The 23800-nt window shown below is 42.5% G+C and overlaps 1 protein-coding gene across 3 annotated transcripts; it reads right to left on the reverse strand.

The window, feature by feature from the left end:
• Positions 1-4089: 4089 nt before the first annotated feature.
• On the reverse strand, positions 4090-23574 carry POPDC3 (popeye domain containing 3). Of its 3 annotated transcripts, none has more exons than XM_032101354.1 (4): positions 23483-23574; positions 13301-14038; positions 11432-11540; positions 4090-10592 (listed from the first exon to the last, which is right to left on the reverse strand). In XM_032101354.1, exons 2-4 carry the CDS (start codon positions 13789-13791, stop codon positions 10263-10265), a joined length of 930 nt encoding a protein of 309 aa, XP_031957245.1. In that variant the 5' UTR covers positions 13792-14038; positions 23483-23574; the 3' UTR covers positions 4090-10262. The 3 variants fall into 3 exon arrangements, with proteins under 3 accessions (XP_031957245.1, XP_031957243.1, XP_031957244.1); XM_032101352.1 differs by lacking the exon at positions 23483-23574 and adding an exon at positions 22817-22977; XM_032101353.1 differs by lacking the exon at positions 23483-23574 and adding an exon at positions 22163-22602.
• Positions 23575-23800: the final 226 nt, after the last annotated feature.

Genomic DNA, 23800 nt, shown 5'->3' on the forward strand with positions numbered 1-23800 from the left:
GGTTATTCTTGGCTTTGCATCTTGGAGAAGAGATCAGGATCATTCCAGGAACATGTTCCATGTGAACAGGAGGTTTATGAATCCTGCTGCCCCGTGTAAGATCTGATTTTCAAAAATATATTATGAAATAATTATGAAGGACTTGGGACTATGTTTCCTCTGGCCAGCCGTTTTTATGGATGTACCTTCTCTTTCCTGAGACATGCAGAGTAAGTGAGCTGGAAAAAGGGTAGGAAGAACGAGTCAGGATAACATAACTACAGGAATGGTCATAAGTGATAGCATCTAGCACGTGTTTGAGAATGATAGTATTCAGCTATGCTTGCTGGAGCAAAGCCAAGTAGCTTCCAAAAGCTACACAAAGCAGCCCATCAGAGAGTTCCTATCCCAATCCAAACTGACATGTAAGCATTTTCTAGCACATTACCGAACACTGGAGAAGCGCAGTTTGCTGTACTGGTTGTGTCTTCTGTAAAGCCTTTGTACCTGTCATTACCCTCCAGGTCTCTTCTAGTTTTGGGGGAAGCCTTGGTGGTAAACAGCATGTTCTTAGCCCAGTGCAAAAAAAAATGTTAGTTAGGAAAGCTCGGCAACGAACTAATAATATTTGCAGCCATGTGACAGTGTAGAAGTTTGTCCTGATTGCAGTTAGTCTCTTGGGATCTTCATATTTCAGTATATTCATGATTAAACACTATTTCCCGTCTGCAGCAGGGCAGTAAGAACCAAGACTACGTGGGTAATGGAGATGGTTGTATCTGCCAGTACAGCTGTCAGCAGAAAGAGGGAAGTGAGAGAGGGTCTGAGAGATGTGCCTCTATCCTGTCTCTCCAGGAGGGCTATAAGCAGGTGGAACACGTAGACATGGCTCTGATGGACTCTGGTGTTGTGCTGTGGTGTGCACCTGTGCACAGAAGAAAAACTTTCTCTGATAGAATCACTGGCATTAATTTTATATAAGATGATGGCACATAGTCCAAGGCAGATACTAATGGCCTTTAGTTTTACAGATAATATTAGATAACATTAACTATACTTACACAGATAACAAACATTCTCTAAGTAAGAAGTACTAAGTAGAATTTATCCTCTTAAAACAAGGTCTCATGTACTGTAGGAGAATGGGCTGGTTTAATTAAATTATTGTCCTGCTGTTAAATCACTCTAAAGACTGGTTTAACCTCCTATCTTTGTCAATAAGCTACATGTTCTCTGAAGTCTGCTAATATAAATTAATCTGTAATGAAGCAAGAAATAAAAACTGTTTGCATCTACACAGAATGAGGATTGGCTTTGGACAGACAGATCAGTTTTTGGAGATTTGTGTTGAATTGATGCATTTTGTCAGCAGAGACAGGTCTAATGGTGTTTCAGCTGTTCATTGATGCAGGTTTCTTCTCTGTTGTGTCTCTTTCTTCTGCTATTAAGATCTTGATAGCTTAAGTACTTTCTCCAATTATACAGTTATTTTCCACAGTAATAGTCCACAGTAGAAACTGTCACATGGATGTGGCAAATTGCTCAGTCTTGTTCCTTATCTCCAGCAAACAGCTTTGTGATCCTCAACAGTACACCTTAACCTCTTGGTGCCTGCCTATTTTTCTGGATTCCAGGGAAAATATCATCCTGCTGATGATGCAGGGAGGTGTTGGACCTCAGAAGAGGACAGGTAGGAGTTCAAAAGCACAGCTGAGACCTGAAGCTCCTTCTCCTGTCTCTCAGTTTAGCCTAGCCAGGCATTGGAAGACCTTATTATGCAGATGAGAAAGAAACTTTTCATGAAACTGCAAGTGCTCTGCCTCTTCCAAATGAGAGTCCAATGCCATAGCCTTTTTTAGGCAAAGTTTTCACTAAAGAGAACAAATGCTTTGTATTCAGGATCCCAGATGTGCCAGGCTGACAGGGCTATTTTCAGACAATGGCAAGATCTATGAAATGTTTCCATTTATAGTTTCAGGAAGTATACTCAGCATCTACTCTAAACTAATCTTTTAAATTCCCTCCATAGGCACTATAAGTGGGCTGCTTTAGAAAGCAATTCATTCTGTGTGTATTTGACAACTGTCTGGAGTGGGATGAAATACACTAGCAAATCCCATCCCACTTGCTGAAATTATGGGCCGTATAACTGAAAAATCACACACATTTTCTGCAGAAAATTTATTTATATGGGTTTTGCCTGAAAGCATCCTCAAGAATTATGTTTTACTAGAAGGAAGTTTGCATGGAAGAGATTGTGAACGACAAATACTCTCTCAGCTCTTCAGTATTCTGGAGTTTTTTTAACAGGAATATGTGCATTCCAGTGCATGTTTACCTCAGGCCCTCTGACAGACACTTTCTGATGTATAGTCAGGCAATTCTTCCAATGCAACACCTGCAGGGATGGTGTCTCCTGTTAATACAAGAAGGGCTATCTTTTTGTTTGAATCCAAGATACAAAACACTACATCCCAGGGCTTCCAGGTATCTGACTAATAGTATAGTAACTGATTGTTGCCAGCTTACAGCCAGGAGCCAACTTTCTTCTAAAATAATCAGTCAAGGTATTCAGAGTTTAACAGATGGTTGATGTAGATGTTTATCCAAAGGGTACATGATCCTGAGGTATGAGGACAGAGTAAAATTGTTTGCTATTAAAGTTATCTAAACTGTGTGCAGTAAACAATTTATTCAATCACACTGAACAATTATCCCTGCTCCCAAATTATGCATGAGCAGTTCCCTGCTGACACTTTATTTTGCATGTTCATTATTTGAAATTGCTCAGTGAACAGTTTCTATGAACTGCTTGCAAGTGATTTTTCTGGGACTTGATGGAAGGGCCTGCTATGCTTGTTCTAGCTCTACCTAAATCACATGACTCCCCCAAAAAAACAGGAGAGCTGATATAAAATGTGTTGGATTTCCTAAAGCAGAGCCAAGGCACGCTTGTCACTGCCCTGCCAGGGCAGCTTTCTTACGGCATTTGGGAATAATGGGAACCTGTCCCAGGGGCTTTGCTTCTTTCTACAAATAGAGGAATACCAGATATGGAGTTTGACTGCATTGCCTGCCTGGAACTCAAATAGCTATCGACACATTGCTCTTGGTTAACGTGAGGCAGCTCTTACTTCACACAAAATTGGAAGACAAGTAATAGAGCCATGCTTTTGCGCTGCATCTCTCCCCTCACTGGGTGACAGCCCATTTTTAGGGGTCCCCACTACAGCAGATTTGGCAGCACTGGGTGAACTGGCTGTGATTTTTCTGTCCCCTTTTTGGACAACTTCCACGCACAAATAAAGTTCAAAACGCTCATGGACAGATGTGTGTGCTAATCCTGGGGTAAACGCATTTCAGCAGCAGCTCTCAATGTTCTCTCTGCAGAGATCCCCACGGATTTCTGTGAGTCTGTGTGACTGTCCGTATAAACCAAAGGAATTGCAGATACTGTCAGAGTACAAATGCATGCATGCTTTTGGGTGTTGCTACAGTGACAATTAATGTTTTGCTGCAGTGTTAGTCTTTTTTAGCTGTGCATTTTAATATTTACCAGTGGCTATTTTTGAGAAGCAAAGGCTGGGACTGAACCTTGAGGATGTTGCGTATGTGCATCATTATCAACCATTTTCTAGGAATTAAAAAAATTATTGATAAAGATTTAGAATTTTATGCAAAGATATGAAAACACAATAAATAACAAGAGTTTAACAGCTACAGACAGACAGACAGAACTGAAAAAAAAATCAAAAAACCTAACTAAAAAACTTGAGGAACAAGGACAAAAAAAGAAGTAGGGGGAGGCTGAAGGTAAGTCTAAGAAATTATTTCAACAAGTGACAAAGATAGCATACATTATTTGATAGTGATAATAGTCCACCATGAAGGGAAAGAAAAGGTAAATAGATTACCTCAGAAAAACTTTGAACTGGAAAGAGATAGCTTTTTCAAATTTAATAAACTGTGCATATTGTAAAGGACTGTCAACATGTGTGCTGAGTTAGAGCATGCCACAACTGCTTCTTGCTACCTTGATTTCTAAAAGTAAATACAGAATTTAAAAAAAACACATTTTCTTCTCTTTTCAATTAATAAATAAGACCAGTCTTCTAAGTAATGTTTATTATGCTTCTTTGTTCTGTAAAGAAAAGAGCAACAAACAAACCCCTATTATATAGAGTAAAAAACAGGGATACAGACTGCAATAAACATACATATATATGTGATTATTGCTTTTGCATGTAGCTTAAGTACATATACCACTGTAAAAAGCACTTTCAGAACTAAAATGGCAACCACTATAGTTAACAAAAAGATACTAATAGTTGGTAAAATCAAAATCCATGTAAAAATGCTTTATGTATCAGTATTTCTTGTCTTTTTTTTTTCTACTAATACTTACTCATTATTTCTTTAAAGAACATATTTCCAGCATGAACATTATATTTTTTAAAAGCTGTAACTGAACAATAAAATGAAGACCTAGTGATAAACAGAGCATAGTGCTGGATATCTGACTTTTTGAGAAGCACTTCATTCCCCTCACTAGGGGAGATCTGCTTGAAAGTATCATTTGAGAGGACTCAGCTTTTCTGTAAATGAAAACAGGACAGTTTTGCTTCATATTCAAAAAAAGTATTCAGAATATTTTATCTCTTAGTAAAACAGAATAGCTACTACAGCTGGGTTCCATAAAAGCTTTAAAAATTTTAATGTGAGAGAGTTAGATGAACAAAGCACAGCAAGGAATTCCAGCACAACAGCTTGGAACTGCTGTTCCAAACATTTCATAGATCCAAACTGCTTTTTTTATAGGAACTGCTGATACCCATCCTTGGGTATCCTAGCAGATGTGAACTGGCTTGCCTCACTTTTGTTATGGATTAAGTTATTTTTCATTTACCCGGTGTAAGAGAACACATATGGGAAGATAGAGGGTCATACCTAATGTGTTTTAAACTCATCCCAAATCTTACCTGCCAACATCCCACCCTTGAGTCATGTCCTACATGGAAGTGCAAGCCCAGCATTGGGTATCTAGATTGTCCTGCACTCTTCCTAAAACCCACACATGGGAAATATTAAAGAGGTATGTGTGCTTCATCCTCACCAAGCCATGACTCCTGCAGGCTGCTTGGGATCATCCCACCAGAATCGCTGCCTGGGGACAGGGACCAGCTCACCTCCTTTCACAGATGAGATGCTTTAATGCTTGCCTATGATGTGCAGTTTCTACAGAAGGGGACACTGCTGCCCACTTCTATGCAATTACATGGTTAGAGCACTCATCCATTAGATGGGATTTTTGGCTTCAGTGTCTCTCTTGGCCTAATGTCCCTTACTCCCAGAAAATTATTATAACCCCCAGATTTGCACAAGTTTAGGTGAAGAGTTACTAGTGGATACAATAAAAACTATGGGATTCACTGCTGAAATAGTTCTTTACTACCATTATTTTATTGCAGTTTTTTATTTATATGACATCTTAGTTCTTGGTCATCTATCTTTTATCATCATTTGTCTTCAAACTCCTGCTCAGGTAGCAAAATAGTCCTGTCCCAATATACCACTGATCCCTCAAATTAGGAGCTGCAGTTCAAATGACAACTTAAAAATATTTCTTGTGAATCCACAGCAGAAGAATAACTGCTACAAAATCCTTCTGCTCTCACAAGCTTTTGGGAATGTCCCTTTTTTTTTTTTTTTTTCCACTCCAGAGCAAGGTTTAACAACATTTATAGCTTGCAGAAAGATGATGTGGGTCTAAACCCTCTGCTGGCAGAACCCTCTGCCAAGTGACTCTCTAGGAGGGCATTGCTAGCCATGGTTTGGGACACGACCCCAAATCTAGAGCTCAGTGATGACATGCTTGTGCTGCCTTTCTCCTACACACTCCTGCTGATGAAGCTCCACCTACATGGTTTGATTCATCACCATGAGGTGGCTTGATTTACATGTCAAGTTCAATACATCTTTTGATTCCCACAGCAGCAGAATTACAGCAAGTAGAAACTGAAGGGATAAAAAAATCTACAAGAAAGGAAAGTTAATGTGAATTAGATAAACAGAAAGAAAAGGTGTTTTTCCTTGGGAGCCCTGAACCTATTATATTTTAATGCATATTAATGTAAAGAAATCCAGTATTTTCAAGAGGGATTAACAAATCGGTTTTATATGGTATTTATTTTGTTGTACAGTAAAAAAATCTGTTATACAGTAACACACTAGGGAGGAAAAATATGCATTCAATTATTACAGGAATAGAAAGAAAAATATTAATCTTGTCATGTCTGAATTCAACAAATCAATATTAATTTTTCCTTTCCTACTTAAATAGTTTTCTTCTATATAAATAACTGCAGATTTGTTTCAGTTTTAACGCATGGTTTGCAATATCTGTTCATATGAGCAACACAATATTGTGGTTTAAATTTTCATGTACATTGAGACCAAATATGTCTTATATTTATCATTCACAATAAGCAAAATCTGTAGAGCTCCTGAAAATGTAGTATCAACATATTGTTTAATTACCACAAGCATATGCCTTTTTTGTAGTATGGCACATCGGTGCAATATCATCCAAGCATGTATTCAGCTTTCCCAGTTTTATCCTAGGGGAGGTCATATCTCTATATGTCTAATTTGCTTTGTTGCAAGGGAAACAGTTCTTGAAAACATAGGCCCTGGCTGGCCTTCCTCAATTGCAAAGCTCAGCCTCTGCTATCACAGGTAACTGAATAAAACAACCTTTTTCTTTAAGTGCTTAAAATTTGCCTTGCATAGTGTATTAGCTACAACAGCATGTTGGGATGCATCCTCTCTGGTTATTCCATAGTTTCTGTAGTTTCGAGTGGAGTTACAAGATGGAACCTGGTACGTGTACTTGCACTAGTAGTGGTTAAAAAAAATCCTACATAATGAAAGAATTGCAGGGTCAGACCCCTGCTCCTAAGTAGGCAAAACTTGCTTTTGAACCTCTAACTACATATTGCTGCATCCAACAAATTAATTTGCCACAAGTCCAATTTAAAATAAACATCTCTTGGATAAAATCTGTATGAACTTAGTTCTGTCTTTCTCTCCTCCTCCCCCTCTGTTTTGGACTCTCTTAGGCCATACAGTTTCTTACCTTATGCAGCAAATTTGCACCCTTCTGCAGGCTGTGAGGGCAATTCCAACATGATGTCCATATAATTATAAAAACTTAGGAAAATAACTGATGAATGACCACATCATCACGTGCACAGATTCTGCCACTCTTACCTATAGTAGCATACAAACGTTACAAATGTAGACATAACTCCACAGAAGGTTATGAAACTGGTAAAAAAGAAAAATGTTTTGTAATCTCACAAAACTTGTCTAATTTCGCTGATATAAGTCTGAGTAGGTCTTCACTTAGGTAGATTATACAGCTCACCCAAAATACTGGTTTATGAGTCACATGCCAGACCATATTTCACTGTAAGTTTTAGAAGTACTGTCCAGATGAAAAAAAAAAACAGAGGTAGAGAGAACTTCTGTCATGCTTCCAGTCCTTTTATGTGTACTTATATTATTGTAGATATATATTTTACAGCTGAATTTTACAGCTGAAATGTTCTGCTAGTCATGTCTCAAACAGATGCTGGAAAACTAGAAACGATTTTTAAAAAATGACTCAAAGCCCAAAAAGCACAGTAGCAACAGCTAAACAAGATTAGCTAAGAGTATGTTCAGATATTGACTCAGATGTGTCCTGGTAGAGATTTCTGACAGTAACCAATTCCAGCAGAGAAAAGCATCACAGAGGCTTGTGTTTGGAAAATGTGTGACAGAAGCCAAGGCATACCACAGTCACAAAAAAGAAAAAATTATCCAAGTGTGATATGAAGCACCCATCATTCCCCAGTATCTTCCTAAGCAGTATGCTATAGTTTAAATAGAACATATAAGCTTGATACAGAAATTGGGTAAGATGCCTTGGTCTTATTTTAAGGTGAAGGCAGTCAAATGAATTGACTTTAGTAGAGTCAGAATTTAGTAAAGACAAGCTTTCTTGAATCAATAGGCCAAACCCAAGTATTCAAGAAAACCAAGGAGAACATTAGTATACCTAAGTCTAAAATAACATCTCTTTTATGCATTTAAAATATTTTTACGTTTGCAGATTGTTAAAACATAAAACGTTAAGTATAAACTTCATGTTGGTCCAACACACATAGCATGACAAATTTAGAAATTCTTGTTATCAGAATGAGGTGGGGGGCTATTTTTAAAGGGGTCATTAAAAACAGCACAAGGTTTTTAGAGCAGCTCAGCTGGCTGACACAGAGAGGGATGATGAGGCACAGCCCAAGTGACACCCACGAGAGATGATGCACTTTTCCCACCTCAGACACTGCTGACAAACAGGACATGGCACCAACCACAGCACTGAAGTTACATGTGCTGAGCCACACCAAGGGGTCAGGTAGTCTGCTGTCCTGTCCCTTAACCAGGAAAAGGTTATAGGAAGAGGGGACACACAGATGTACATCCTTAATACATGCTGCCAGCCTCTGGCACTTTGTGCCTTAGTTAGCATCTGTACAGGTCTTTAAAAGATATCAGTGAACAGTTTGCATTTTTTCCAATTCTCTTTTGACCAGGACAAAGTAGCTCTGTGACTCAGGGACTTCATGCATTAAGCAGTACATACAGAACACATTGCATGGAAGGGTTATGAGAATGATTTGGGGTTTATCATATTGCATGCTGAGGTATTTATGTTTGGCAGGTTTCCCTCTCCGAGAAAGAAAGCTAAAAGCAAAACTTGTACAATCTTATCTGCTCTACACTAATTGTCCTTCAAACAGGTAGTGTTTCACATCCCTTCTAATAGCTTTTTTATACATACTGCATGATTATCTCTCAAGCATAACATCGTATCATTTTAACTCCTCCAGAAACCACTCACAACATCTAAACTTATATGTATACCCACACATGGAGAAGCACACAAGGGCCATCCTACCAAACAGGCCAGCAATTTTAAAATACTAAAAATATTATCTACTTCCAGACGTATCAAGCAGCAATCCATTCTCATAAAATTGTAATGCTTCTTATTTTTTGATTACTGGCAGGCATCAGGCAGAGCAGCAGGAAGGTGAGCTAGCAAAGACATTCAGACACTTCTCTTCAAAGGCACAGTGACCCCAAGGGTTGAAACCAGCTCTCTCCTGCTAAATGTGATCTGAGGCTCCCTTATGTCATTAAAACACCACAGAATTAGGGAGAGAATATCTTTTAAATCAAGAATTTCATAGGCACAGGAAAGTGACTCTAGAAGCTAAACAAGAATGTATCAGTTAAAAATTGTATTTATTGCTGCATCTGTTTTAGTCTCTTCCTGACAAACACAGCTAAAAAGAACATTGTACAACAAACTCCAATGGTTTGGCAGTAGATTGATTAACATTATTTATTGTACATGTCACAAATGGCACTGACACTGCAGAAGCCCAGGTGCTACAGCATCACATCCTATCAGAAATGCCGAACAACCTTTTCCCTACGCTGTATTTGCAGCAGTTACAGCTGTTTTATTTTTCTAATGCCAGCAACGACATTTATGTTTGTTTTCACATACTACCTCTCTAGGACAGTCAGAGAGAAACCAATCACTCAATGGGACAGAATTTGTTGTGTTGTTTTGTTCGGATTTTTAACAATCTTGCTGTGCATTTCAAAATCTTTCATTTCTTTAAGAAATGAAACCAATGCAATCGGTCCTCAGTCTTTTTTCTGCAACATTATTCATGTAAATTGAGAGAATGTTCACATGGCATAAAAATGAACATGATAACCAAGTTGCTATATTTTGAAGACAACTTACTTGTTCTCATTGACTATTCTGACTTTACTTCATTATGACAAAGTTTTTTGAGGAAAATATAATTACAAATACCATGGGTTTGCTTTTTAAAAAAAAAAACCAAACAAAACAACACACCACCACAGAGGCCACCACAATTGCAATAAGACCTCAGACTGTTATGATTTGTTCTCTTCCTAAAGGAAAGAGATGAAGATAACAGGAGAATCAACAGAAAACAAACATATTGCACAGACAGTCAAAATGCAGAAGCCAACCTGTTGGCTTGAAACAGAGAATTCAACCTACTCCAATTAACATAAATGGCACTTATCAGTCAAATTTGGCTTCATCTGCTTTTGCTTCTCCGATCTTCTGCTCTGCCACCTTCCATCTCCCCTCATCGCTTTGAGGAATGGCTGCAGCAGAACTTTCCTTCCTAGGAGGGTGTGAGGAAGGAGCTGCAGTTTGTAACCCCCGTGGGCTTGCGGCAGGGGGACCCTCTCTGGAGGTGGTGGGAGTGGTGGGAGGGCTGCACGGGAGGGGTCTCTGGCAGTGCAACGTGGTAGAAGTTGGGTAAGCGAATGTCATACCTAAAGCCCTGCCCCACGTGCACCCTGTCATTCAGGGCATACAGTTTTTCAGCAATGTCGCTCCCAATTAGAATTGAGAACAGGCGGGAGATGAAGCGGTGTTTAGCGAACAGCAGGTAAAGCTTCTTTCTCCTCCAGGCCACGTACCGACAATCTGTCTCTGCTGTAAGCGTTACCTACACAAGAGAGAATTGAAGAGCCAGTGACAAGGCAGTGGTGTTGCTGCTGCTGCCCTTGCTCAGAAGGCACCCCCCTCTCCCATCAGAACCTGTCTACTGCAATTAGAGCCTTTTAATTGAGTCAGAGAGCTCTGGGAGGTTAATGTATGCAAAAGACAAGTGAGAACGGTGACTGGATATGGACTAAATGATCACATCTAGTCAGCCTCAATGACAATATGCCTGCACCCACATGGTCAGGATGCCCTGGCTCAGCCCTGCACTCCTTGCTCCAATCCTGGCAGCCTCAGCTGGAAAGGCAGGTCTAAAGAAAGCTCTCGACAAATGCCATTTGTCCTCGTGACAGCAGACATCAGATCCAACACAGACAGAAGCCAGCGTGTCGGTCAAGTGACAGCAGTGGGAGGGCTCACAGAGCTCAGGGGCAGCCCAGGCTGACACCATGTCTCATGCTGTGACCCATGCCAAGCTGTGTCACAGGCACGTCTCCCCCTGGCTCATCTCCCACTGGGAAACCTCTTCAGCACCAGCTTCTACTCACCCCGAGGAAACCTGGCTTCTCAGGGCTGAACAGCAGTGCAGCCAAAGAATGCAAACAGAGCCTACCTCCCAGATTAGCTTTAAGAAAACCCCTGTTTGTTGTAACAAGATACAAACAGCAAAACCAGTCCAACGGATAAAGAGGACTTCCCTCCCCAAACTAATGGGATGCCACTAGTTTGTACAGTATCACAAACAAAACCCACAACTGAATAAATTTATTTTGAAATCAAACAGTACTTGAACAGTTTCCGGTAGTACTGAAAACAAAAGAAAAGAAACCCCTTAACTTTTACCTGGAAAATTCCCTCTTCTGTGGGCCTCAGTGAATCCCATTCAGGAGAGTCCAGAAACTGAAGAGGAAAAATATAATGCAGAAACTCCCCATCAACTGTCACTCTGATCCTACCAAGATAAGACATGTTAATTTGTTAGCACTATCAGTACACCAGCAATGACTACAACAAGAATGTGCTATTTCTACTATCTGAGAAATTCAAATATAGCTTTGAAAGCACAAAAAACCAGCCAACAGTATCCTAATTATATTTTTGAACCCAGCTTGCTCAGGCCAGTTGAAAGAGAATACAAGACAATCATGCAACTGAAATGGAAATCTTTCCAGGCCTTTTTCAAACCACATTATTCTCTCTGTGGTAGGTCTGTGCAGTGATGCACAAGCTTTGCCATTAAAAGGCCATTATACACTGGAGAGGTGAAAGACCAAAGCCCATAACAGCATTTACCTGCTTCCCCTGAAAACCATGGGATTTACTTCCAGTTTTGGCAAATAAGCATTTTAAAGGGAACAAAGTGACAAAAACTGGGAGTGGGAAGCAGGAGTGCCCCGTGGCATGTGCTAGGCAGGCCTCTCTCCATGTTTAACAGGAATTACATGGCCACAGGACTATGTCTGGAGGCAGATGAACAGCCTGGAGGTATGGGATCTCTGTGTGAATGCTGTGGCCTTCTGAAGATGCCAAAGAGAAGTCTCCTTTCCTTTCTACTTTTTAAATAACATATGAGTTTGAAGGCACACAAGCAGCCCTGTACCACAGGATGAAGGGCAGCAGGAGCTCTGGGTGATCACTAACTGGCTGGGCATGTAGAAGGATGGACACCTCTCCTTTGGTAAGACCAAAAGCAATCTCCATTAAGTACTTCCTAGACAGCTCCCAAGAATGCTCTGAACCAGGGTGTCACAAAGGAAAACTGCCTACAATCCATATTGTTCATTGCAAGCAGTCCTAAATCAGCTGAGTGTCAAGCTGCTTACAAGTTCCATCCATCCATGGAGCAGGCTATCAAAAAGCACCCACAAAGTGTCCCATCAAGGACAGTCCATGTCCATCACCTCTGGGTGTCCCACCTACTCTCGTGGCGGTCTGGTACCACACTCTGCTTTGCATACAGTACAGAAGCTAGTATTTCCCTCCAGGAAAGCAGCAGCAAAGCTGCCAGAAGGCTCTCCTGGAAGCAGGGAGCACAAGCAGGTGGATTTACTGCCTCAGGGTCTAATACAGGGCCACAGTATACAGTAACTGTGGACCCAGTTCTGCAAGGCTTGATAAGGCTCAACTATGTCCCCTTGTAATGAAAGGGCACTTTCAAGTCTTTTGCTCTTCCTTACCAATACTCTTCTCCCACTGCCTTGAAAGCAACCAAATGCAATCTGTATCAAAGTCAAGATCTCCATTAAGCAGAGTTTATCTCAGTATATTCAGTTTTGTAACTAACTTTTTGTACCATTTCAGATGATACTAGTAAAGAAAAATAGGACAGATGCTGTGCTCATCAGCTAGGCAGTAGATAGATAGCAAGCCATGACCTGAAGACTGAAAAACAGCTGAAAGACTGAAAATTTATTCCCTTTATCTGCCTAACCTGTTAAATGCTATGATACAGCAGCCTGGAAAAGAATGACTTCAAATTCTTTTCTTCATGTTATTACAGATTCTGTGCTTAGTGTTTTCGTGCTAGTGCTATCTTAGACAAGTGTATTTAACCTATTAATATTTATATTACTTGCATTAATAGTTAATCTATTGCACTGGCAAATAAACAAACAATACACAAATCAGGCTTTTGTTTTTTTCCTCTTTCATTTTCAATAGGGAGGGGAAAATAAAGATATTTGCAGTAAACCTGAACAAGGCAATACAAACCTGCCTGACACAAGCAAGGACAGTTTGTCAATAGGTGTTTTGCCCTGCATGGCATAACAATGTTCCTTCTCCAGGGTAATCACTTCTGCATCACAGCACAAGACGATCTTCCTGTACACAGTCAAGGAAATTCCCAGAGGCTGGAAGAGAGCACTGTAGAGTTCCTGGAATTCTCTGTCAAAGGCAACACTCCGAACTTGGTAGGTAACGTAAATGAACTGGACGAAGCATATAGTGAACAGCGCAAAATTCCAGGAGAATATATCAGCAGCACAGACATCCAGCCAAGCCCAAACAGAAGAGCAGAGAAAGCCCAGTCCAAGCAAGCTGAAGACGTAGAGGAGCCCAAAGAATCCACTTCCACCCATGAAGCCCACAACAAAGAGAATACTGGCTAGGTGGTAGATAGATCCCTCTGCCTCTTGCTTCCAGGTGGTACACGTAGGATGTGCATATATCAAACTTTCCCAAAAACTTGCATTTTCTCCCATGGCTGGAATAATTTTTTGATTCAGCTGAATCTTGGAAATTTTTATTTATGAGATGCAGCTAGTGAGGTCCTTTTGTTTTCCATTCTTGCAAACTCTGCTCAATGATCACATAACTTCATGGTCTCTTTTGGTAGTGAAGTCACACTTAGGATTTCCAGAAACTAGGCAGCTAACATTCTCAGTGCTGTTTCTCATCAGTTCATGCATTATTTTGACTTTGGTCATGTCATCTGTAGCTTCTTCTGATCTGGACAAGTGAACAAAAGATGAATTACTTATAAAATTATCAATTAAATTTTATCAAAGTTTTATTGCCTAAAACCACAGACTGCATTACAATCTTCCAATTACCCTTGCACCTCTGTGATTCCAGGATCAAACTTCAATATTCATTCAAGTGAAGATCATGTATTCCATATCTGTGGTCCCTGTAGCAACCACTGAACTGTCACTGAATCCATGTATGCTGCATTCGCAACATCCTGTGACAAGCCTTTGCACAGCCCCACTGCTGAGAAGGTAGTTGGATTTGTTGGTCCAGACCCTGCTCCCTGAGAGCCTTTTTTAATCTCCTACCCAGCTCTTTAAGAAGAAGAGACAGTGAACTCTTCCTCCTTGTTCGCCTCCTCCATTTCACTCTGGATTTTGGTCAAATCATTCTCATTAATGGGTTGAGCAAAGCTGCTCTCTGTTCCCGGAGACAACAAACTCCATCCCCAAACACCACAAGGGAAACCCAAGTGTCCCAGGGGATGGTCCTTTCTACTCCAAGGATAACAGGCAAAAACCTGTCATATATAAGGAAGACGACAAAGCTTAAAGGCATCTTGATACAGATCATGCTATTAGAACATGAAATAAGTAGTCCTGCAAAATACTACTCAAGGGACATTTACGAAGCAATTTTATAACATTCAAAGTTCTATATCATAAAATTTCACACCATGGACCTCATAATTTTATTGTTCAACACTCTCAAATATGAAACATGCTATTTGTTTTCATATGGTGATGTATTTCTAAGAGTTTTAAAAGGAGAACACAGAGACAGCATGCATAAAGCAACCCCAAAATAAATTTTTTAAAAAAATCAAAACCAGCTTTCCATGCCTGTCTTTTAAAATAAAAATGCATACTTCAATGTGAGATTACACATGGTAAGAACTGCAAAATCAGAATATATTAGTGGTGTAATCCAGACTGAAACCTCCAAAGCCTTACTGTCTGGTTCTTTTCCTGGTAGAACAGCAAGGAAACTAAGAACTATCTTGCTATCAAAATTATCAGATTCTCTAGAATATCAAAGTAGTTTGTTTTTTTCCCCCTCACAAGAGCCACAGAAGTTAATACTTTAAAAGCACTGCTGTTGCAGTGAAAGATCCAGCATCATTCATCAGGGCTTTCAGTTGTGCTTCTTTTACAATGACAGGTCTAAGAAATTAATAAAGAAAATTTATATAATATTTCCTAGCCATCACAGCATTACTTCTTTAAAGTTTATTCAAACCCCAACATTAATTCTGTGATTGAATAACACTAGTGCTAAATAAAGACATAAAATCCTAAACAACTGAGCAGCAGAGCTCAGAAGAACAAGTTAGGAGGACACTCTCCCTCTCTGGGAGTGGTGATAGGAAAAGTCACTGGCCCATAAAAATACCACAGCTAAAGAGCACAGAACCTCTCCAAATTACAATGTTCAATATCCTCCTACAGTGTAAAAACCAGCATTACAAGAATAAGGTAGTTTGCAACTATAACCTTTTCAGTTTGTTTCTTTATCCAAATACTCTCCTCTGGTACAGGATTTCCTGCAGATGTAGGATTTATCCCTTGGAGACTGGGAAACTGCATCAGCTATGAGGAAGTTACCTAGGTGTGGTAAGATCATGAGGAAATTTAGGTGGTACTTCTGTGATCAAGGGGTAAGATTTCTGAATCAAAAGAAAATAAAACTGGAACATACAGTTCCCAGACCTTGTATTCTGAATCCACTCAGCATTTCCAATACACGGTCAAAAATCAGTAGCAGAAGTATTTTGTTTGACTGATTGTTTAAAACAGAATCACTGATAACAGTGATTTTGGATTATTGTTAATACTTGTACTCTCCTGCCAACATTTTGCTCTAAGCAGTTTTACTGAGGACCCTAATTTCTAAAAGAAAATAATAAAAATCTGTGTTTTGAAGGGAACCATGACTGAGGAGTTACACTGGAAACTGTATGCATGCCACAAACAAAACCATAGTGGATCAGTAATTAACTTTACATGACCAACATCTTGTCACCATGTAAGGTCACACATTGCAATAATTTCACATGACATTATAGTAATTTCACAAAATGTATGTTCAATTTTTAATTCACTTATTGCATTCTCAGTCTGCCCACACTATAGCTCACAGTGTTTCTGTAAAGCATCTATTCATGACAAGATGGGCCAAGATAATATGGAAAGAACAGTGTGTCACTAGGACACAGATATACGGTCATCATACACAAAACCAAAGCCCTGAGGAAACTGTCCTGCATTTTTAAGTGTTCATTTTCAGAATGGGACCTGTCTTCCAAAACCACTGTGTGGAAAATTCCCATTTATTCCTCTATTTCTACACAATGAGAACTTCTACTGTGCTGCGGCATCCCCCAGACTGGAGAGGACCTTTCTCCTTCTGGGCAAGAGGAAAGGCAAAGGAGGGAGGTCAGTGCTAGCCCAAAGCACAGCCTTACCAACACAACACTCTCCTGAGCTACACAAGGTGTGCAGGCAAAGCCAAACTGTCCGGAAATACTGACAAAACCTACTCCTAAATGGGCCTGATTTCTCAGGGCTGTGGTGAAGAGTAGGCATGCTTGCTGCCAGTGAACTGCAGGCAGAAAGAGAAGATGCAGCTCTTCTCAGTCAAAAAATTATGCTAATATTTGGGAGCTAAAAATTGTTGGTAATTGTAAACAGAGCAGAGATAATAATCGGTATGGGCCTAAGAATAGTAAAATTTCCAATTTTGAAGGGTATTTAGTGCTAGATAAGGCCTTTCACATTTTTCTGTATAGTTCCTACAAGTCCAAAATTTAAACTCTTGAGGGTTTCAGAACAGTCATTCTAATTAAGCCATTCATCTACTGCAAGTGAGGTTGGGGGAGAGAAAAATCCCCCAAACCAAAAAACCAAGCAGCTGTGATACCAACTGAGTCATCCTTCACAGTAGCACAACATTACCATTTGTAAGCACCTGGAGGGGACACCATCCTCTCACTGAGGTGCTTTGGTCTTCTGCTTTGTTTGATGACCTGCTTCGATTGCCCTGGCTGCGGTGAACAGTTATTGCTACAGGTTCATCTGACGGTGATGATCCAGCAAGCAGGAAACGGCATTTAAAGCAGGTGTCTTGGCTTATAAAGCTGAAGAACTGTGTCTTCCCAAGCAAACGTTGAGTACTTTCTACTCCATCCCTGCCTATGGAGAAGGAGCACCATGCACAGCACGCTCCTTGCCATGGGACTGCCATAATCAGAATGGCACACATTGGCATCTGTAGGCTGCCAAAAGCCGAGTTTCATGCAAGATGAGTCCTCCCAGCTCAGGAAGGAGATGTGCCCTGCCAGCACAGGCTGAATTACTGACATGCTTCAGAGTGTCTTGCCCCACCACACATCCCACCTTCTCCAGCAGGAGCAGACGAAGGGATGCGAAAAATCAGCCCAGGCTAGAGATATGAGCAATATACAGCGGCATGGACTTCTTTAAAATATACAACAGTGCTGAAAGGACTAAGCTGTTATCAGAAAGTGTTAAAATCACTGCGTTTGCTGGAGTTTCAAAGCAGAAAATGGAGTATTTCACTTACACTCTACCAAATAAATATCTGCTGGCAACATAAAATTTCATATAAGCAGTACACTAAAGCAGTCAAAACAGAATGAATTTGTGTTGTATAAATGCACATTACAACCTTCCCCTCCTCAAATGGGTGTTTCCCCCACACATTGCAGTATTCACATAAAGAATTACCCATTATGTACATTTTTAATTTGCTTGAGAACTGTGTACTTCACCCCATTTTTGTCACTGATGACTCAAATTCAACTCTGAGAAGCTCTGAGTGTTAGTTACTGCGTCTGGATCACAATAATTCCTGCAAAAAAGAAACCCTAAGAGCCCTGAGGCCACCAGCAGTTCTTTCTTTGGTCTTTTTAATTAAGTCAAAAGTAAAGCTATTCAGAGTTTGAATAGTCCATTCTTTAGTTGCCTTATCCCAAGTACTCCAAAAGAAAGCCCTCAGCACTTTCACACTGTACATGTTGACAGGCTATAGAGCTGCACGTGCTAATCGTGTAACCAGCCTGGGTGAATTGTTTGCTACAGGTTTGGAAGCAAAAGGAAAGGTTTTGCTTTACAGCATATACACTTTTTCGCGCAAAATGAGATTATACTGGATTTAGCAGGATTTGTCTCACTGGTTTTAGCCACTACACTGTGTATGTTTACACATGATCTAGGGGTCATAGCCTGGCTCAACAGTCCAGCAACTCCACCAAGAGGAAGGCAGTCCCTCCAGCCAGGGGGGGTCCTCCTGGCCTTGACACCCTCCCCCCCTCATTCCGGAGGGGTGAGTTCCAAGCACCCCCTCTAGGCTCACAAATTACATCTGGTCCAGCAATCATTTAGATTACAGAAAGCAACTGCTCCTTAATTTCATCAAGTAGTTTCACATGCAATGTAGATGCATACATCAATTAAGATACCCCTTCCTTCCATTGTCCCTACATCTCTGGAATCCCCTCTGTGGCCCCTACTGACACCTACCGCTCCCAATCCTTTCCCCAAGCTACTTTCCTTCCACAGTGGGGCGAGATACCCACAGGGACCAATAGAACCAAACTCCTTATTGAATGCAGTGTCTAACTCAGCACAGAGGAGAGCTGTGCACCTACAGAGAGCTGTGGCTGCGTGCCTATAGGCAGCTATGGGCAGGTAAACAAGCTGTTTTCAGTGACATACTGTCCCTGGACCCACTTCTGGCTGAAAATGCATGCAGCCACTAGGACAGTAACTAACAACACAAGCTACAGTACCTTAAACTTCTTGAGACTATATCCTAGAGAAAGCTGTAATTATAATACTGGAAAACACAAGGTTTCCCCAACAAAATGCAGCCTGAACAAAGGTGGAAGGAAGATGAGGAAGAAAAGAACTACCCAATCTAAAAGGCAACGCTGTCAAGATAATCAGTCACTATAAAACTACATCTATTCAGATTTCAAAGACACACAAGGATACATAGCAAAGGTAATTAATTAGTAGGATGGCTTTAAAGATTTCCTTTGCTGGGAATTAAAGAAGTTAAGATGCTGTCTGGACCCTAAAATAAATCTGGATATACATATATAAATATATTTATATATGTATACCCAGATTTATATATTTGTATAAATAAATTTTAAAATTATTTACTATGATACTATTTTTTATGCTACATGAAATCACATTAGATGATCTCAACAATGTCTCCTGGACTTTTGTTTAAGTTGCTTGATATAAAGAAGTTGTATATACCTAGAAAGTTTTGGAGCTGGTCTTCCCAGAGAAATCCAGAAGCCTATCTCAGATACCAACTAAGAGCTACTTTAGGCAACAGAAAACACTGAAGACAGGTACATCTCTGAAATTACTCCTCCCATAGACATTATAGATGAAAGCTTCATCTGTGTGGAGCCAGCATCCCTTCCTGAGAATGGTTTTCAAAGAAAGGGATGTGAATGCTTTGCCATGGAGCCTGTCTGCAACCCGAGCAACCAAGCCTCAGGATCCCAGTCCCTGGGTGAGCATCATTGCAGAATGAAGAGGGACTGCAGTGCAGTTCTGTGCCCCTTCTGCACAACATCACAGCTTCAATGAGAAGGGCAGCAAGTGACCCACCCACACGAGTCAAAATGAATCACTGGGAGCACAGTCATGGGAGGAGAGAAGATGGATTAGCACTCCCTCGGGTTGAGGCAGACATCTCGTGTCCATTCATGTCTCATCACTGTCTCACCCACTGGATCAGTGCTCTGAGCAGAGGCTGTCACACAGAAAGTAAAGTGTCTCAGAAGTCTCTGCCTAGTCCTTCCAGTACCCCTGGTCTTTAATTCCCAAACTGGACCCATGACACTGAGATCATCCATTTGATGTGATACCTTCCCAGACAGCAATCCTTCTGGTAATGCTCGGAGCTGCAAAACAGGCAGCTGGGGCACGTCCAGCCATCAGTGGTGCTTCACTGCCCTCAGGGCAGCTCTGAGAAACAAGAACCGGCCAAGCAGGACTGTCCAGGGCCAAAGCCCTGCTCTGGTCAGGCAGAATTTAGGCTGCCATGCTTAAGGTTGTTCAACCAAGCAGCCCCTTCAGTCAGCTGCTGCCCAGTCTTGTAGACAGCCCAATGCCACCTCTACACTGAGGTCAATGGTCCACATGACCCACCAAATGGCACGAGACCAGTGACTGGTTGTCCTCCTTGCCAAGCTGGGCCTGTCTCCCATCTTCCTGGTGCAGCAGATGCAGAGCTGCTGTCTCCACAGCTCTTGAACGGGAGACGTTTCATGGGACTTTCCCCTCATTGAGCTTGTTTGGGTGCAGCTGGGAAAGTCTGATTCTGCCTACAATTTGCTTAAATTCCCACTAATCTTTTTAAGAAGTGGAAAAAAGCTGGATGGGGGAGGCCTTGAGAGAAAAAGAAACCCCACAGTAATACAGAAAGAACAGTACAAGGTTCATTAGGAGCACTGCATACAGTGAAGCTGGTGTTATTTAGTCTTTAAAGACCAGCTAACTATACACAATTTACAGTACTTCAACAATTCCCATTTATCATTGTAAAATACACAATGCAACCCTCTGTGGTTGCAAAGCCAATGTTGAAGACGCTGTCTATTTTATCATCTAGACAGTGTCTGAAAAGAAATAAAACTTACAGATTTCTTTCAATTTGAATCGGAATTAATGAACCATAAGTACACGTGGTATTCCTGCCAAACTGAGAAGTATAATCCCCTTTCTCCTTTTTTTAAGGTATTTTGCTCCTAAGAAACGTGAATATGGAATGGCAGTCAGACATTTTTTAAACTAACAATAGATTGCCAGCTCTTGGATAAATTTGAGCAAGGCTCTCATATATAGAACAACATTAGCCAAAAACCAATTTAGGGTGTATGTTTTATTGGGTTTGAGAATAAAACTTGAAAGGAAGTACAATTTCAAGCTTCTTTCCAGTTCAACTTTTAAATTAATAGTGGAGAAAGCAGCCACAAGGCACATTTCACAAGTGCTTAAAAAGTGGTTTAATAAACTACAGCTGAACTCTGCAGAATTCTGCTTAAGTGAGTTTGTATGGTGCAGTAAAGCCTTTCAATGGGAATGCACTACCATGAAACCAATGACCTGACACGAACTTAATTTCCCAAAAAAAAGAGGCTTGGTTCACAACACCATACCTGCACGTACAACCGGCTTACAGAATTGCACCATGAGCCATGTGTCCAAACACATAAACACAGATTGCCTATCATTATCTGGAGACACTGACCAGAGCTCTTCTTTGTAAAGTAGGGGAACACACTAAAATGATAAAATAACTTCTCCTCTCTGAAGAACCCACACACTTAGTAAGAAGATCACATGTAGCTTCAGCTAACAACCCTTTTCTTGAATCCTTAATAAACTGTCTGCTCTCAACTTTCATCATAAAAGCTTTACCTGACACAAACTTTGCCTTCACAGTTATCTGTGAAGGCAAAGTTTGTGTCAGGGACCACAACTGACCACAGTTACCACTTTCTTCTGTTTCAGTATCTAAGCTCCTCATTAGAGGACTTGCAGTGTACTTACTATTTTGCAGGCAAGGCATTTCTTTAAAACTTGACATTTTAAGCTACTTTATTATTTGGCACCACACAGAACTTTGTGGAAAGCCTGAACAGGACCAGTTCTGCAGAAGTGGAAACCATTTCTTGTTTTGCTGTGGTCAGTGAAGACATTTTAACTTGTACATATACAATCACATTCCCATTAAGCAACAAAGTAGCAAGAAGCCCTAGTTCTGGAACCCAGGTTTCATCAGGGACATCTTTGTAACACGATCAGGTGGTCTGTGATTCAATATTACAGGATATCTGCTATATAAAATGTTTGCCCATAAAGTGATTGACAGTCTAAATGCACACAGAGTTTTCCAGAACAGATGAAGAAAATGTGGTAAAATATTACAGTTTGGAAGAAGGTGTTTGGCAAAAAAGATTATAGTTTGGGGAAGAGCAGTGCTTTGTGTCGCTCGTTCTATCTTCGGAAAGGAGCAACTGCAAATGCAATTTCAGGGTTCATCTGCTCTTACCATTAATTGATGGAGAGAGAGAAGAATCAAATAACGCCAGCCTACGAAGCAAACCCCCAGCCGGAGGAAGAAATCCCCGGATCCCGAGGTGGTTTTGTGACAGTAGAGATATTCCCGAGCCAGCTCTTCTGTCAGTGAGCAGCAGCAGCTGCACCCGGGCAGAACCAGAAGCCCCGCTGTCCTAAGGGACAAATCCTAACCCGAGACACGCAACGAAGAGTCCCACTTCAAACAGCGCCCTGGCGAGGGGAAGCGCTGGGCAGCGTGTCACGCTCCTCTCTAAAGGGGACACAGCAGAGCTCTCCAACTTCCAGGCAGGGCTGACTCGCGAGCTCCGGTTACCCCCGCCGGGCACGCAGGGAGGGAGGGCTTCCCTCCCGGGGCAGTGACCTGTCACCCCCGCTCAGGACGCCGCCGAGTCCTCAGGGCGGGCAGCCCTCCCGGGACTGCCGCTGCCCCTGCCCCGGTGCGGGTGTCCCGGAGCGCGGCGGTGCTGGAGGCGTCCCCGGCTGCGCTCGCCCCAGCCCGAGCGCGCAGCGCTCCGAGCGGTGCCTGGCTGGACAGCGCCGGCGGGGGGCGGGCGGAGGCAGCGCCCGGGCTTCTGCCCGCCCCGGCTCGGTTCGGCTCGGCCCCCGCCCTGCCCGCGCCCCTTACCTGCCCCGGGAAAGTTTCCTGGCCGTCCGGACGGGACGGCCCGGGGCTGCCGCTCGTCGCTGCCGGCCCCGCGTCCCGCGGCGGGCACGGAGCCGCGGCTGTGACTAAAATAGGCAGAGGAGCCGCGGGAGCTGCGGGCGGCGCCAGCGGGGCCGGCACCGAGCGGCCGCAGCGCGCAGGCGCCTCCGCCGGCCCCGGGGCTGCGGGCGCGGGGCAGCCTCGGGGGAGCGGGGCCGGGCCGGGCCGGGCCGGGGCAGCCTCGGGGGAGCGGGGCCGGGCCGGGCCGGGCCGGGGCAGCCTCGGGGGAGCGGGGCCGGGCCGGGGCAGCCGAGGCGGCGGGGGCTGCCCCCCGTCCCGCAGAGCTCCTCCCGCGGCGGCGGCCGCGCTCCCCCGGCCCGGCCCCGCTCCCCCGGGGCTCCCGCACCGCCGGTGGGCGCCGAAGGCGTCGGGGAGGGACGGAGGAGGCGGTGCCGCCGGCGGCGGGGAGCCCTCGGGGACGGCAGAGCCCTAAACTTGGGCACCCTAAAGCCCGCTGCGGGCGCAGCCCAGGTGCCGGGCTGGACGGACACGCAAAACCTGCCGCTCCTGGCACGGCTGTCTGGGGTTAAACTGTCTGCGGCTGCTGGTTTGGAATAAATGAAATTCTCCTCTCTTTCACTTACTCACCCCAGCAAGGTGTTTCTTCAGAAGAGAGATGCACGCCTTCAGGCTCGCCTTCATCACACGGCTGGCATGCCATTCATGCCCGGTTTTCAGCTACTTCGTTTCGGAAGAAGCAAACGCCTCCCCAAGGCCACAGAGGGGTCCGTGCATGACCCTTTCAGTGTACTAGCCACGCACTTGTTCTGGTCACCACTTTGTGTCGCGGGGAGAGAGAGATTACTGACGGCGGCGGAGGAGGCAGATTTACAAGTTGTTAAGATAGAACAAATCACAGTATTTTAAATGTGCAACTCCTGTTACTACAGAAGCTATTTGTCGGTA

Source organism: Corvus moneduloides, chromosome 3 (genome assembly GCF_009650955.1).
Source record: "Corvus moneduloides isolate bCorMon1 chromosome 3, bCorMon1.pri, whole genome shotgun sequence".
NCBI classification, from domain to species: Eukaryota; Metazoa; Chordata; class Aves; order Passeriformes; family Corvidae; genus Corvus; species Corvus moneduloides.

Excerpts from the sequence above, each read along its gene's own strand:
- POPDC3 (XM_032101354.1), bottom strand. The coding sequence starts at position 13,791 with ATGGGAGAAAATGCAAGTTTTTGGGAAAGTTTGATATATGCACATCCT. Across the intron at positions 11,541-13,300 it reads TCCTTGCTTGTGTCAGGCAG|GATCAGAGTGACAGTTGATG; the intron begins GTTTGTATTGCC and ends TTATCTTGGTAG. Across the intron at positions 10,593-11,431 it reads CAGAAGAGGGAATTTTCCAG|GTAACGCTTACAGCAGAGAC; the intron begins GTAAAAGTTAAG and ends TCTCTTGTGTAG.